This window comes from Mirounga leonina, unplaced genomic scaffold, assembly GCF_011800145.1.
Source record: "Mirounga leonina isolate KUSES-001 unplaced genomic scaffold, KU_Mleo_1.0 Mir_150, whole genome shotgun sequence".
NCBI classification, from domain to species: Eukaryota; Metazoa; Chordata; class Mammalia; order Carnivora; family Phocidae; genus Mirounga; species Mirounga leonina.
In genome coordinates this window covers 35,136,914-35,153,707 of record NW_023270374.1, presented here as the reverse complement: position 1 = coordinate 35,153,707, position 16,794 = coordinate 35,136,914, and the positions used below count along the sequence as shown (strand labels likewise).

Below are 16,794 nucleotides of genomic sequence, written 5' to 3'. Positions count from 1 at the left end.
GCTCAGCGGGAGGCCTGCTTCTCCCTCTCCCGCTCCCCCTGCTTGTGTTCCCTCTCTCACTGTCTCTCTGTCAAAATAAATAAATAAAATCTTAAAAAAAAAAAAGAAATCTGGAAATAACTTCATTTGAATAAATAGGAAACGTACTCCAAAAGCTAATATATCAAGAGTTAATAATCAATAATACTTGCAAAGTTATTAAGATTGAAAAGTACTAGATCATCTAGCTCTGCAGAAGCTTTGGCTAACTCTATTTAGACTAAAACAAAGAAAATCTATGTAGAATTTTTAAAACACCTCATTGTTTGTTTGTTTTTTAAATTTTAAGCAAGTAATACATTCTCACTGTAAAAAGTTAAAACTGAAGCTCTCCTCAAAGATAATGACTCATCAAATAATTTCATATGCTGTGTTTTATCTCTGCAGTTGCACGTGTATACATATATGGAAATATGCAGCATGTTGTAATTATTAGAAAATTTACACAAATGGTATCACAGTTTGCATTACTTTGATCTTATCATTATTACACAGATTCCTATATATAAACAGGTATGTTTCTTGATTCTGTTCTCTATACCACTTATCTGTGTTCTATTCTTGTGCCAGTTGTCACGATGCTTTCATTGCTGTGGTTTTGTACGTTTTGACATCTGGTGGTGTATGTCTAACCTCACTCTTCCTGTTCAAAAGCATCTTGGATACTTTACACTTCCATACAGGAAGTAACAACGGCATAATGTTTCTACATCTATGTATCTAGGTTTTCAAGTACAGGGATGTAAAATCATAAATAATAATATTCTCTTACGGCTCTAACGTTCCTCTGTTTTTAGTAACACTCTCTCCCCTTTGCTCTCACAGTTTTTTGGGACCTTCTTTTCAACTTGATTGACTCTGCCAAATAATCAGGTCCTTTCCAAGAACCAAAATTTAGTTTTACATTTAGTTTTACTAATTTAGTTTTACTAATTTGTTGTTTGCTTTCTAATTCACTGAATTCTGTGTTTATCCCATTGTGTCTAATTTACAATCTTTCTTGTATTCTAAAGAGAAAATACATTTAAGGCTATAAATCTCCCTCTGAGGTAAAATTTAAACCATTTTTGCTGCAACCCCATAGGTTTAATTTACAGAGATCTGAATTCTGTAGGGTACTTGTAATTAATTTTTAAACAGTTTACAATTTCTATTTTATCTTGAAAACAAATACTTGGGAGATATATTCTTACATTTCCAAGTGGAACAAAGTGGTTTTAACTACTTTATTGTTAATTTCTATTTCTCTTGTGTTACAGTCAGTGAACATGGCTGTGTGATTTCTGCATGAGATTTCTTTCTGAGCACTTTAAAACATAGTCAGATTTTGTGAATATTCCGTATAGGTTTTAAAAGTGTCACAGATACTTGAAAAATGTTCCTATTTTCTGTTTTATCAATCTTGTTAATTGTGGTAACTCTTGTTTGTTTTTTTTTAATCTAACTGAAATGACCATTTTTGGGAGAACACTAATAAGCCTTCATCTATGATTGCCGCTTTCTCTTTGCTGGTGGTATCTCTAGCAATTTGGGAGAAGTCCACATGCTTACAGAAGTTCACGACTTAGGTCTTCCGGCCAATTACACCTTCCAGCAATATAAAATATCTTTCCCCATATACTAGTCCTTTGTCTTGGATTCAATTTTATCTGATATTAATATTGTTTCACCTACTTCCTTTTAGGGAGGATTTTACCCAGTGTGTCTTTTTCCATTCTTCCATTTTAAACTTTTCAGTGATATTTTATTTTAGTTATATCTCCTATGAACAAGATTTAGCTGGATTTTGATGGTTATTTTGATCTCAAGGTGATTTTTAAAAAATATTTTATTTATTTATTTGAGAGAGAGAGAGGACACGCACTTGGAGGGAGAGGGAGAAGCAGGCTCCCCGCTGAGGAGGGAGCCCAATGTGGGGCTCGATCTCAGGATGCTGGGATCACGACCTGAGCTGAAGGCAGATGCTTAACTGACTAAGCCACCCAGGAGCCCCTCAAGGGGATTTTAACGCGCTCACACGTACTCTGATCACTGAAGTGTTTACATTTGGGTTGCTATCCTCCCAGTCACTCTGCTCCAGCCACGAGGTCTCCAGGCTTCGGTCTCTCCTGACACACACCCATTACGTCCTGCTTTGGGGCCTTTGTAGATGCTGCCCCTCTTCATTCATGTACCCTCACACTGCAAGGCATACTATCCCATATTACTTCTTTACTGTGGCTTCTTTTTTTTCTTTAAATAGCCATTATTAGCTGAGCAGATAGACTACCTGTAATGTCTGTTCCCCTCACCACTGTGAGCTCCTGGGCAGCACGGCCTCATCTGTCGCCTTCACCCCCCCGGCATTCTACCACCTTAGACAAAGATTACAGTGTGTCTGGAGGATTCATGAGCCAAACTGGATTTAAGTTTACTGTCTTTTGTGGGTTTACGACCGGCAAAGTGGGAGGGTCTGAATTCTCCTAGAAGCAATTCACTGTGTGCAATCTGTTTATAGACTATCAAATACCAACTTCAGCAAATATTGCATTTTCCCGCATCTTTTATTTATGCTTTTATCACAATATATGTTAAACATTAAAGGAAACCTTTGCTGCTTTTCCAATATGGCAAATAAAGTAATTTAATTTCAGAAATGCAAAAGTATTCAATTTCAAAAGAAAATATGAAGGCTTTTTCAGTATCGAATTCTACCACTCCTGATGAAATCACTTCCTATTTGTCATTTTGGGCAAAAAGTTCATTTCAAAATAGCAACTGCCTTCATAGGAAGAAAGAGAATATCTTTTTTCATAATTAAAACCTGTTAAATGTATTAAATTTCATAACTAAATACTGTTAAATGCCTATTGGGAAATCAGAGAGTGTCTAAGATTGCTGAGGAAGACTTGTTAGCTAGTCTGACACACAACTGTCTACAAGCTCAGTGAAATTATTCAGAATACTTTTTTCACTCAACAGTTTGGCTCTTTCTTTGCCAAATGTCACTTACAAAAGGTCATTTTCCTTATTTTATGTGTTTCTTTGATACCTCCAACTGGAGTACAGGAGATGCAAAAGGAGAGTAAAAAGGAAACTAAAAAATCATGCAATGCTAATAAAATGCAAATACGTCCTTCTCTCTGAATCTCTATAGTACTTAATAGGAAAGAAAGAAGAAACTTATATAAAAATATACTACACTCTAAAAACCGCTTAGGGGCACCTGGGTGGCTCAGTTGGTTAAGCAACTGCCTTCAGCTCAGGTCATGATCCTGGGGTCCTGGAATCAAGCCCCGCACCGGGCTCCCTGCTCGGCAGGAAGCCTGCTTCTCCCTCTCCCACTCCCCCTGCTTGTGTTCCCTCTCACGCTGTCTCTCTCTCTCTGTCAAATAAATAAATAAAATCTTTAAAAAGAAAAAAAAGAAATACTCATCGAGTGAGGACACACTGTCTTTCATCATTTATTTGGGATTGTGACTTTCTATTTAAGAGTTAGACCAGAGGGCAGGTCGTGCTGGTTTGTAGCGTCTTTGCTGTTTTGCTAATCATTATCCTAATTTTAGGCTCTCTGAGAGGACTACTCTGAATTTTGCTTGAGGATGAATATTAAATTGTTCCACAGTTTCTTATGAAAAACTGGGTGTGTTTTTCCTTTCTCTGCAGTGAACATTCTCCCTCAACCAAAGACACTTGTTAATGTTCACAGAGATTTAATGAGTAGAGGCAATAAAAAATTGGGGGAAAAGTAAGCTGACTACTCTGCATTCCTTTTCTGAATATTTCTGGAAAAAAATGTTCTCTTTAAGGATTTTTAACTTTTACACTCTTAAATTCTGTCATGGTTCTGTTGTTGTTTATCAAAGAACTCAGATTGGGTGTCATAACTGGATTCTGGGAGGCCTTTCTAGGCCTGGCTTTTCATTCTCCTACTCACTGGCCTCCAGGTAATGACATCCTCCTTCCATAACCTAACGTCCACTGTTGTCCAGGAGCAGGAAGGCCACAGTTTATACTGCTAGCGAAGGAGATCGCGTGAGGACCAGAACAACTCGCCTGAGGCTGGTTAGCTGATGGGCCACTGAAGTCGCAGGAGAGCCCAGCTTCATTTGCTTTATCACGTGTGCCCTCATTAACTTGTTCAGCATCACCTGTTACTATCAGCTATTCACTCAGTTATTAGTCGACTCGTGAGATTCGAATCATTTTCGTTATTCTCTGTTGCCCACGTGGTTGTCTTCGGCATATTTGTAAGGACTGATTTTCTCAGCGTAGTGAGTCTCTAGGCAGATGAAATAACTTCTGGATACCAGATAACATCATTGTGACGGAAAGCTTCAGAATCCTCAAATCTGTATTCCTAGGTGTAGTTTCCTTTTTTTTTTTTTTTAAATGTTATAGTAGTTAGTGATCCTGAAAGTCCAGTCATTCTAATCATTATTTTCGGATCGGTAGTTCCCGAGTTAGAAGACTTCACTTCTCTCTGCCGTAGTTTTCCCAGACTAGCATCACTGGTGGAGAACTTGTTTCAGCGGGCAAGCTGCTTATACAGAGGGGATTTAATGGGTCTTTAGAGAGCATGCTTTCCATTCTGGAAGGAGGTGACTGCTGGAGGGAGTGGCTGCGAGCACCATGAGTGGGTGAGCACATTGCCCAGCCTGGATGATGCCTGGCCCGTGTGGGAGGAGGGCCTGAGACCGCCCCCTCTACACCAGAGCTCACAAACTGGCAGCATCCAGCCCACAGACCTTCTTGTGTGCCCTATACAGGGCTCACAAATCTTTCAGTAGCTGCCTGTATTTAAAACTTGAGAACTTTTAAAAGAAATGTTGGCTCTCCGACTTATTTTGAAAACGCAGAAGAGCCAGCCATAATAAACCTACATGGTTGGAAGACAGTTCTCTGGAGCTGAGCAGCAGCTGCCCTCCTTAGGTCCAGGTCTTCTCAGTGTCTGGCCAACTTCATTCATTTGCATTAACCAACCTGTCTGGCACTTAGTGGCATTCAGCACTGGGATTCTTGCTGTAAATCCTCTGGATATGTATATGTCCACATTGGGCCTGAACCAACCCCATCCTGCCATATACAAGTTTATTCCATTTTTACTGTCAAAATTTCAACAGAATTAATTTATGATTTCTCTTTTAAGAGAATTGCAAACTAAGCAATGAAAGAAAGTTTAGCTGGGGTGTGTATGAGCTGCTATTACCAAAAATACCGAAGATCAAATGAAAATGATTTTTTTTTTATTTATTTATTTGAGACAGGAAGAGAGAGAGCACACGCACATGCACAAGCAGGGTGTGGGGAGGGGCAGAGGGAGTGGGAGAAGCAGACTCCTTGTGGGCCTCGATCTCAGGACCCTGGGATCATGACCTGAAGGCAGACACCTGAGCCACCCAGGAGCTCCTGAAAAGGATTTTTAGTGTCATGGTATTCTTGCTAGATAGCTCTTACATGAACCCCAAATCAAGCATTTGAAATAATAGCCTCAGACAGTTTCTTAAAGTGTCATCCCCAGGCCAGCAGTGTCAGCATCACCTGGAAACTTGGTAGAAATGAAGACTCTCAGGCCCCACCCCAGACTCACTGCATCAGAGTCTCTGAGGTCAGCACTGAGTAATCTGTGTTCTAACCTACCTTCCATGATTCTACCTTGCTAAATTCTGGTCTAAACGGCTTTTATTTATTTATTTATTTATTTAAAGATTCTATTTATTTATTTGACAGAGACACAGCAAGAGAGGGAACACAAGCAGGGGGAGCGGGAGAGGGAGAAGCAGGCTTCCCGCCGAGCAGGGAGCCCAATGCGGGGCTCGATCCCAGGACCCCAGGATCATGACCCGAGCCGAAGGCAGATGCTTAACGACCACCCAAGCGCCCCTCGATGAGTATTTCTTTTACCATTAACAATTCCAAGCTCGACAAAAAGAAAAATGGCAAGTGAATAAAGGATTTTTAAAGCAAAGAAGATGCCACTAATCAGGAGCCCCAGAACTGCTCAAATGTCAGTCAAAGCGTCATCTCAAACTCACGAGGCCCTCAGCCCGGGGGCTGCTGCCGGCATGGCCAGGGGCTTGCACTGCCTAGGAAAATGCTCTGGCACTTTCGGTGAAGTGCCAGAAGTGGGTGTGTGCTATGGCAAGTAACCCTCCCCAGCAGACAAAACCGTCTATTTCCAGCACTACTTACAAACTCATAGTCTCCATCCTGCGGCACTTTCCAATCTGAGGAGCTCCTCAGGGGACCAGGTACACTCTGGCCGAAGCTGTTGATCTGATTTTCCTTTTCTTTTTGTTCAAAGTATTCAAGGAAAGATGGTTTGGCAGGCTGCATGGTTTCTTCCCTTCCTGAAAGCCAAGAACAATAAAAGGTGAAAAATGGTATCTTCGATTTCAGAGAAGTTTAATAAATACATCTATCTCCAGAAGGGCTTCAGCCTCTGTCTCAGTGGCTTTTTGTTAAATAAGGGCTCCTACGAGAATCTAGTGAAAACCACAGGAAAATGCACAAACGCTCACTCCAAATGCTTCTCGTAGAATTTCAGAGGATTTATGGGCCCCCTAAAATACATGCAAATATTTCCCCAGAGCCCCCTTTTTGTGGGTGGAGAGATTTGGGTGAGGTAACAACTCTGAGTAAGCTGCAAATAGTACTTTGTGGGTCACCTATAGCAAAAAGTTCCCATGATATTTAGACTGAAAACAAAGAAGCGAGCAAAGATATTGACTTATCATCTATGTATACAACATTTTCTATAGCTAATGGAGTAGGGAAGGGGGATAATACAGTAGAGTGACTTCCCTTTGATATTCTCATGATCCAATCGGACTAATAAGAAAAATATGCATGAAAACGCAAATATAAGCAAATCATACTCCATCCACTCCAGGAAATATTATGTAACTTTTAAAACCCTATTTACAAATGGCTACAATAAAGCTAAGAGTTGAAGATAGGATACAATATTATAGAGAGAGTATGATCTCAACTCTGTAAAATCATATACATAGGAGAAAAAAAAGAGTGGAGGAAAATATACCAAAATGTTAACAGGATTTGTCTCTCATAGTAGATCTCAAGATCCACTCTTGAGAGGAGATCCTGCAAGCTAGGGTGGTCAGGGAATACTGGTAGGGGGTGCTTAGGTTGGGCCCCAAAAATCCCTGAGGAAAGAATTAGCAGTTATTAGCAGCAGTTGGCAAATGGAGCAGAATACAGCAGTTACTGTTTGGGAACTGGTGGTGAAAAGAATAATTTTACCTGGCATGCCTTAACACCCTAGCTAGCTGAATGTACCTACTTCACAGAAGTTCTGCTTCTGATTAGTATTCTGATACTGAGAAGTATGGAAGTTTTTTCCAGGGCTTTCCATGAACATGTGGGTTTATACGCCCTTTTCCCCAGTAACCAGGAAGAGACCAGCAGGTGCAGAGCCCTAAGAAGTGGATGGGGAGGGGTCTAGAAGATAAAGACCAGCATCCTTGTTCCATCCTGCAGACATCCTTGTTCCAGCATTCTTATCTCCTGATGTCTGCCTGGTCCAGCTTCAAGCCAGCACCCTGACTGCCTCTCAGACGTTTGTCATCTCACTTTAACCACTGCCAAGTTCAAGGGCAGCCAATCCCAGATTTGTCCACTTCCAGATGCTGCCAAAAGCCTACTTCACTGTTGCCTTCCCACTTATTAATGATGAAAAACAGTGTTTACTAAGACCAGTAAATGATTACATGCTGAATGTGTGTTGTTTTGTGTGTTCTAGGTGCAATATTAAGTGCTTTTCATGCTTATTTTATTTAAGTTAAGTTTAAGGTATTATTTCATATCTAGTTCTGAAGGAACCACACCAAAATAAAACTTGCCCAAGTGGAGGTGTTTTGGGTTTGCTGACCAGTCCTTTTGTTCAGTCCCCTCCTCTGGGCCCACAACCAACCCTGCAGCAAGCCTACACACAGTCCTACACATACAGCGAGAGTGTTTAGCGAGCCTCCTGGAAGCACACAATGCTGGCAATGGTACCAACTGCCGCCGCAGACAGCAGACCGTGCTCTTTCGTACGGAATCTCCCGCTAGACGGGCCAACCAGCTGAACGGAACAGAAAGTCCTGCAACAAAACAGAGAGCCCACATGGCTTTCCAAACAGCTAGTTACTTAGAAAAAGACTGAATTGGATCACACCTCACACCTTAACCAGGAAAACTCCACATGGGTAAGAGCTCTGACTGTAAGAACAGGAACCATAAATACTACAAGAAAACTTGTGTGGATGCACTTGAAACCTGGGTGTGGTTTCTGACTATGACAGAAACCCAGATGCAATGAAAAATGGATAAATAAAAGCCTTTTGTGTGAAAAAAACACCATACATTTTTAAAAATTAGTAAACACACATATAAGCCAAGACAAAAGACAAATGGTGAACTGGATGAAAATATTTGCAACAAGTACCTTAAATTTTTTTAAAGAAAATTCTTCTCTCTCTCTCATTCTCCCTCTCAAATAAATAAATAAAATCTTTAAAAAAAAAAAAATGGGCGCCTGGGTGGCTCAGTTGGTTAAGCGACTGCCTTCGGCTCAGGTCATGATCCTAGAGTCCCGGGATCGAGTCCCGCATCAGGCTCCCTGCTCGGCAGGGAGTCTGCTTCTCCCTCTGACCCTCCCCCCTCTCATGCTCTCTCTCTCTCATTCTCCCTCTCAAATAAATAAATAAAATCTTTAAAAAAAAAAAAATGGGCGCCTGGGTGGCTCAGTTGGTTAAGCGACTGCCTTCGGCTCAGGTCATGATCCTAGAGTCCCGGGATCGAGTCCCGCATCAGGCTCCCTGCTCGGCAGGGAGTCTGCTTCTCCCTCTGACCCTCCCCCCTCTCATGCTCTCTCTCTCTCATTCTCCCTCTCAAATAAATAAATAAAATCTTTAAAAAAAAAAAAATGGGCGCCTGGGTGGCTCAGTTGGTTAAGCGACTGCCTTCGGCTCAGGTCATGATCCTAGAGTCCCGGGATCGAGTCCCGCATCAGGCTCCCTGCTCGGCAGGGAGTCTGCTTCTCCCTCTGACCCTCCCCCCTCTCATGCTCTCTCTCTCTCATTCTCCCTCTCAAATAAATAAATAAAATCTTTAAAAAAAAAAAAATGGGCGCCTGGGTGGCTCAGTTGGTTAAGCGACTGCCTTCGGCTCAGGTCATGATCCTAGAGTCCCGGGATCGAGTCCCGCATCAGGCTCCCTGCTCGGCAGGGAGTCTGCTTCTCCCTCTGACCCTCCCCCCTCTCATGCTCTCTCTCTCTCATTCTCCCTCTCAAATAAATAAATAAAATCTTTAAAAAAAAAAAAATGGGCGCCTGGGTGGCTCAGTTGGTTAAGCGACTGCCTTCGGCTCAGGTCATGATCCTAGAGTCCCGGGATCGAGTCCCGCATCAGGCTCCCTGCTCGGCAGGGAGTCTGCTTCTCCCTCTGACCCTCCCCCCTCTCATGCTCTCTCTCTCTCATTCTCCCTCTCAAATAAATAAATAAAATCTTTAAAAAAAAAAAAAAACTTAAAGAAAATTCTTTAAAATATCTCGAGAGTTCTTGGTTTTAGGCAGATAAGCTCCTACACACACAAACATGCACACACACACAATATTCCTAAATCTACCAAAAGATGACCCAAGAAAGGTAGAAAAATGGGCTAAAGACTTGAAAGGATAGTATAGTTGACCCTTGAACAAAGGCACCGACCCCCATGCAGTTGAAAATCACATAAAATTTCTGACTCAAAACTTAACTATTAGTAGCCTGTTGACTGAAGCCTTACTGATAACATACACAGTCAAACATACATTTTGTATGTTGGAAGTATTATATACTGTATTTTTATTTTTTTTTTAAAGATTTTATTTATTTATTTGACAGAGACACAGCGAGAGAGGGAACATAAGCAGGCGGAGCGGGAGAGGGAGAAGCTGGCTTCCTGCTGAGCAGGGAACCCGACGCGGGGCTCGATCCCAGGACCCTGGGATCATGACCCGAGCCGAAGGCAGACACTTAACGACTGAGCCACCCAGGCGTCCCTACTATATACTTATAATAAAGGAAGCTAGAGAAAGGAAAAAGAAAGTCCTAAGGAAAAGAAAATACATTTATAGTACTATACTGTATTTACCAAAAAAATCTGCATATAAGTGGACCCACAGAGTTCAAACCCATGTTGTTCAACTGTATACACACAAAGATATCCAATTAGTCCTTAAAGATGAAAAAAAAAATGCTTAGGTTCACACACAGTAAGAGAAACTCAAATCAAAACTATTTAGAGATGTGATTTCTTACATTTCAAAAGGGCAAAAATGCAAAAGCTGGACAACACGCTACCTGTTGGTAAGGCCGTGGGGACACAGGCACACTCACCCGTTGCCGAATCGGTGGGCAAAGCAGTACAAGCTCTACAAAGGGGATATGGCAATAGCTGAACATCAAAGTATGAAACGGGGAAGGTATGAAGAATCTGGGTGTGTTGTATTTGAACTGGAGGTATGAACATGAGCTCATAATTAAAAAAAAAAAATTCCAAGCATCTTTCATTAAAGAGCCTTAAAGCAATACCAACCCATTATCAATGAGCACAGCTGGTACTCAGATCTCGGTTTGCAAATACCATCTCCCACTCAAAGGAACTAAGGCTTCTTAAGGAAAATAGCTGACTCCAGGTCTAGGGCAGGAAAAGTACCAAGTGGGCCTGGAACATCTGTTGTGCCATAAAAAGCAAGGAATTTCTCAAAAACTAACGGGTACATATGAACAGGAAATAGGAGCCACCGTAGGGGCTCCCACTGGTAAATTTTGGGACACTTTCAGCACCAAAAAGATCTCACTGAATAAAAAGAACCTATGAGCTCAGAGTAACAATCAAACAGTGAAGGGGTATGGGAGAGAAGGGTATTGTCAAGAGATTATACCACTTGCCAACTGTATTACTGGAACAAAGGAGAATATCCTCTTTGAGAAATACACACAGATTATCTCCTTTCTTAGAAAATACACAATGTTTGAGAGTAAGCTGCATATACCACACACCAACCTCTCATTACTTCTGTCATTTCATACTTGTTTACCCATTCATCTTTAAATATGCAGAGAAATGACTGAAACGAGTGCATCAATAAAAATGGCAACTCTGGATAAAATAACAGGTAATTTAAAATATGTTCTGTGGAATTGTTACAAAAACCACAAAGACTTTTTTTTTTTTTAAAGATTTTATTTATTTATTTGAGAGAGAGAGAATGAGAGAGCCAGAGAGCACATGAGAGGGGGGAGGGCCAGAGGGAGAAGCAGGCTCCCCGCCAAGCCGGGAGCCCGATGCGGGACTCGATCCAGGGACTCCAGGATCATGACCTGAGCCGAAGGCAGTCGCTTAACCAACTGAGCCACCCAGGTGCCCAAGACTTTATTTTCTTAAAGCATCATATCCAACAATAAAAATTGTATAATTGGTACTCTATATTTCTATGATGCTTCATTTGTTCCTTTCAGTTGCAATATAGGTGGATCTTGGAAATCCAAGTCTCTAAACCAGGGATGAAACATTAAATATAACCTTTCTGTGGCTTAATTCTAAGCCGTATCATAAAAATCAAAGGAATGTTTGTTAAACAAGAGTATAATCATTTGTCTAATTTCTATCACTGTTTAGATGAGAAAATTAAACACCTGCTTTCTTTATATTTGAGTTTTTTCTCTTATTTGATGACGACAGCCCTTCCCAGGTCAGTTGAAACTTTCTAGTATTTTTGAAGGTAAATCACCATTATTTGTCTCTTTCAACAGCTAAGGGCCAGAAGTAAGAAACTATCTAAAACATCTTTGCTTTCATCTTTTGATATTAATACCAGGGAATTGATTATACCTGATACTTATTAGAGACCAAAGCTCCAAAAACTAGATAGAATTTTGTAATAAGAGAGTTTTGATCTAATCGCACATTCAGACATGAGCTGGAAGTAAAATTCACACATGTATACAAAATGTAATTATAGTCAAATGATCACATGTATCAGATTACAAAAAAGCTAAAGTTGACTTTGGAGACAGCACTAAAAAAATCCCTATCCTGGGGTTCAAAGATCTAATTTTGGTCTGACTATAAGGTCCTGGGAAAACCATAGGTTCTGAGCTACAAAAAGAGGCCACTGGACCATTACTTCCTATGTCCCTTTGCAGCTCTGAAAATTTCGTAATTCTATGAATTGGCAGTAGTTTATGCTGAGTTACCAATAAGCACTGAAAAACAGTTCTTATCTCCATAGGGATCGTGACACTTGATGACTTCTAATCTAAAATATGCCACAGGGGCGCCTGTGTGGTTCAGTTAGTTGAGCATCTGACTCTTTGTTTCAGCTCAGGTCATGATCTCAGGGTCCTGGGTTCAAGCCCCATGTCGAGCTCCATATTGGGCTTCCATGCTCAGCACAGAGTCTGCTTGTCCCTCTCCCTCTGCTCCTCCCCTTGCTCATACATGCTCCGTATCGCTTTCGAATAAGTAAATAAAACCTTTAATAAATAAATAAAATATGGCACAACTGAGATGTGTGTGGGCATAAACCAAAGACCAGACCAAAGCACAAAACAGTTAGGACTTAACAAGATACTTGTGACAAGACTGTCTCTGACTCTGAGTTTTGTTGTTGTTGTTAGTGGGATTATTTTGGAGGGAAGGCAGGAGCAGAGAAGTCTTTCTTAAAACAGATGGAAGAGGTGACCAAATTTTTCTTGGCCCAAATTGTAATAAAGATATCACCTGGAGATGCTGGTTATAAAAATGTTTTATATAACTAAAGCTGAAGACATGAATGAATCAACTGGTAGGGGAAGCCAACTCAACTGGCAGGAATCAGCATGCATTCAAAAAAAAAAAATAGGTGTATTTGTGATTCCTGTATTTAGTGATTCCAGAAATTAACTGCCTGCATCACGATATTCTTTCTTTATGTGTTAAGACTGCTTCTTAGATTAAGTTCATATGGAGCAGTCAGTGCTCCTGTTGTGACCAACATTTTCTTAGTAACTCTGTAATTAAGTTATAGCACCTGTTCTCACTCTGGTTTTATAGACTGATAATTCTCAATCACCATATATGCATTACTGTAATAAGTAACATCTCAGATAGAATGTTTGCAAAAAATGGCCATGACAGTTTCTGCCCAGTATCCTTGGTAACCTTGCCCATTATTAGTGCCCTCCCACAAAGGACTCTGGGCCTGGCCATGTGACTGACTTTGTTCACTGAAACAATAGCAAAAGCCTTACACGCAGGGACTTGAGAAGTGCTTGCCCATCCTACTACCATGTGAATAAATCTGAGTGAGCCTGCTGGATGGCAAAATACCATGGGGCGTGAGGCCCTAGTCAACAAACTCTCTTAGTTGAGGTCTTCATGCGTCAGCCAGCCCCCGCCACCATCCGGCAGCTGGCCCCAAGCTTGGGAAGGCAGCTGTATTCATCACTCTAGCACCAAGGCTGCACGGCAAGACCACTAGGTTTGAAGTGGTTTGTTACGCAGCAGAAACTGAGATGGTATCTCTCCCCCCCAACCCCACACACAACTTTGTATCTACAAAAAGAGTTCTATTCTTTGAGAACGCAGGTTCAAATTCAACTAAGGTTTACTGAATACCTTCTAAGTTTCAGACTTTTTACTAGGTACTTTCGCATGATGTTCCCATCCAAACTTCATGAACACCATGGAAATGAAGGAGGGAGGGAGGAGGACCTGCACTTATTAGGCACCCAAGTACTAGGCGATGTAGCATTTCACTTAATCCTCAAACCTTTAGAGGTGTTATTATTTCCACCTAACAGATGAGAAATCTGCCTAAGATTATGTAGCCAGTTACCAACAAGGACAGGATGTGAACCCTGATCATCAGATTCTAAGTCTCGGGAGCTACACCTCATACTGCAAATTCTCTGAAATCAAAATGAAAACTTTTTTTTTTAAGATTTTATTTATTTATTTGACAGACAGAGACAGCGAGAGCAGGAACACAAGCAGGGGGAGCGGGAGAGGGAGAAGCAGGCTTCCTGCCGAGCAGGGAGCCCGATGCGGGGCTCGATCCCAGGACCCTGGGATCATGACCTGAGCCGAAGGCAGCCGCTTAACGACTGAGCCACCCAGACGCCCCTAAAATGAAAACTCTTGACATGTCAGAACTGCCACTAAGTTGAGTGTAGAAAGAGTGGGGGAATGGAATTTTCCCAGAAACCTTACCTTTGAACTTTTCTTTTAGCACTCCTGAGCTAGATGATCAAGTGTGCTGGACAACAGCCTGTCAGTACTGAAAAGCATAAAAGAATCAGTCCAAGCTGATTAAAGGCAATGCTGTCCCCAGGGCTTCAGCTGGCTGGTGGGCTTGTTTCAGTGAGAGCTAGGGTATTTTTCAGATGTATCCCAGGAAATGAAGACGTTCAGCTGAATGATAATGTCAGAAACCTGAAGCCATAGGGAGAATGGACTGAGCAGAAAAGTCAAACTTCCCAAACAGCCATCTCTTGCTCTGGTTCTTTTATCTGACACAGGAAATGCATGAATTCCTGTACTATGACTGACCCATTTTTCTTTGCAAGCAGCATAAGGCAAACTCAATGGAAATCTGTCTAAGCTCACAGACCGGGGGTGAAGTCATGAGCAACTGTATCCCATACTCACTTTTCTTTGAAAAATGCTATATAAAAACAGAAGGACCGGGACGCCTGGGTGGCTGAGTCAATAAGCGTCTGCCTTCAGCTCGGGTCATGATCCCAGGGTCCTGGGATCGAGCCCCGCATCGGGCTCCCTGCTCGGCGGGAAGCCTGCTTCTCCCTCTCCCACTCCCCCTGCTTGTGTTCCCTCTCTCGCTGTGTCTCTCTCTGTCAAATAAATCAATAAAATCTTTAATAAATAAATAAATAAATAAAAACAGAAGGACCAACAACCCAATGTCCACCAGCTGAAGAATGGATAAATAAAATATGGTATAGCCACACAATGGAATATTATTCCACAATGGGAAAAAGAATGAAGTACTTACACGTGCTACAACACAGATGAACCCTAAAAGTATTATGCTAAGTGAAAAGAGCCAGTCACGAAAAACCACATATCCTATGACTCTACATGAAATGTTCAGAACAGGCAAATCTGTAGAGACAGAAAGTAGATTAGAAGTCTCCTAGGCCTGTGGGGTGAGTGAGCGGGATGGCAAGTCACTGCTAATGGATATGGAGTTTCTTCTGGTGGCAACCAGAATTCTCTAAAATTAGTGTCAACAAAACAGGGTACTATCCATACAATGGAATTATTCAGCCAAAAAAGGAATAAAGTACTGACAGATGCCACAATATGGATAAACCTTGAAAACATTAAGTGCAAGAAGCCAAACACAAAGGCCACATTTGGTATGATTCCAGAAGGGGCAGATTCCATACCGACAGAAAGCAGACGAATGGTCGCCTGGGGAGAGGGGCAGGGGGGTAACAAGAAGTGATTGCTAACAGGACTATGGGTTTTTGGGGGGTGTGAAGAAAATGTCTGGAATTCAACAGAGGCTATGGCTGCACAACCTTGTTAATACACTAAAACCCCACAGAATTGTATTACGTTAAAATGGTGAATTTTATGATAGGTGAATTGTAGCTCTTTTTGTGAATTATATCTCAATTAAAAATTAGATTGCGGTGATTGTCGCACAACTCTGTAAACATACTAAAATCCATTGAATTGTATACTTTAAATGAGTCAATTACATGGTATGTGAGTTACAGATCAATAACTCAATTTTAAAAAAAGAAGGACCACTTTCCTCTACAATCTACTTTGGTTTCTGGATTCATATGATCTATGACATAATGCCAGGGTAGTCGTAACTGGAAAAGCGCTTGACCAAAAACTGAAGCCCATCTTTTCCTTCAGAGTGACCACCTGCTGGATGTTCAACGTCATGCCCTTTCATGTTTACGTTCATTTTTATAAGACTGTCACTAAGTAAACCATAATGGTCACTACTCTGTCCTTAATTTCCACAATAAGAATTCTTTTCTACCTTAAAGAATAGACAGAGCCTGTATTTTCTTCTGTTTCGTATATGAATATTTGCAAGAAAAAACTTGCGAATCCCTCAAATGTTTTCTTCTGTCTTGGAACAATATGCCTTATCAGAGGGTTGTTTGTTCTGATTTTTAATCTAACCTTTATTAGACTTTGTTTCTTGTATGGTTCTTGTTTTTGTTTTTGTTGCTGGGCACCTAAGTGCTTTCCACATTGTAATTCATTTCATTACACAAGTTTCTATCCAAGTTTCTATGTCTGGTCATAAATATTCCTTTCAATGTTCTTTGAAGCCTCTAAGAACTGCTGGGAATCATAAGTTATAGGATTCCCTGGAGGCCAACTAGAATAACTCTTCCAGTTAACCAATTTTGGCAACTGCCTCTATGTAAACTGATGTGACCTCTGGGTGGTGGTACTTACTTCTTTAACTATGGTGAGCTGCCACGTATCTATTCAAAGATCTAAATCCAAATTTCAAAGGGTTACTAAGTAGAGCAATCGAGGTAGCACATCCAAAAAGATACAGAAGGCTGACAAGTGAAAATGATCCATACCTCGGTTATTGCAAACACTTCCGAACTGGTCTTCCCTTTTCCTGCCTTTTCAAACTCCACATCATCCCACTGGCTGTCCTAAAAAAACCACCTTGTTCTATCACCTTTCTGATCAAAATGTCTTTATATTACCCTATGACCAACAGAATCAAGTTCAAACTT

At 41.1% G+C, this 16,794-nt stretch overlaps 1 protein-coding gene across 1 annotated transcript in view; it reads right to left on the bottom strand.

Annotated features, from left to right (window-relative positions):
• STK4 (serine/threonine kinase 4) overlaps positions 1 to 16,794 on the bottom strand; it is a 97,751-nt gene that overhangs the window by 32,126 nt on the left and 48,831 nt on the right. Inside the window, exon 10 of the mRNA XM_035006395.1 lies at positions 6,211 to 6,368. Within this exon, the coding sequence (XP_034862286.1) occupies positions 6,211 to 6,368 (158 nt within the window). The remainder of the gene's footprint in view (positions 1 to 6,210; positions 6,369 to 16,794) is intronic.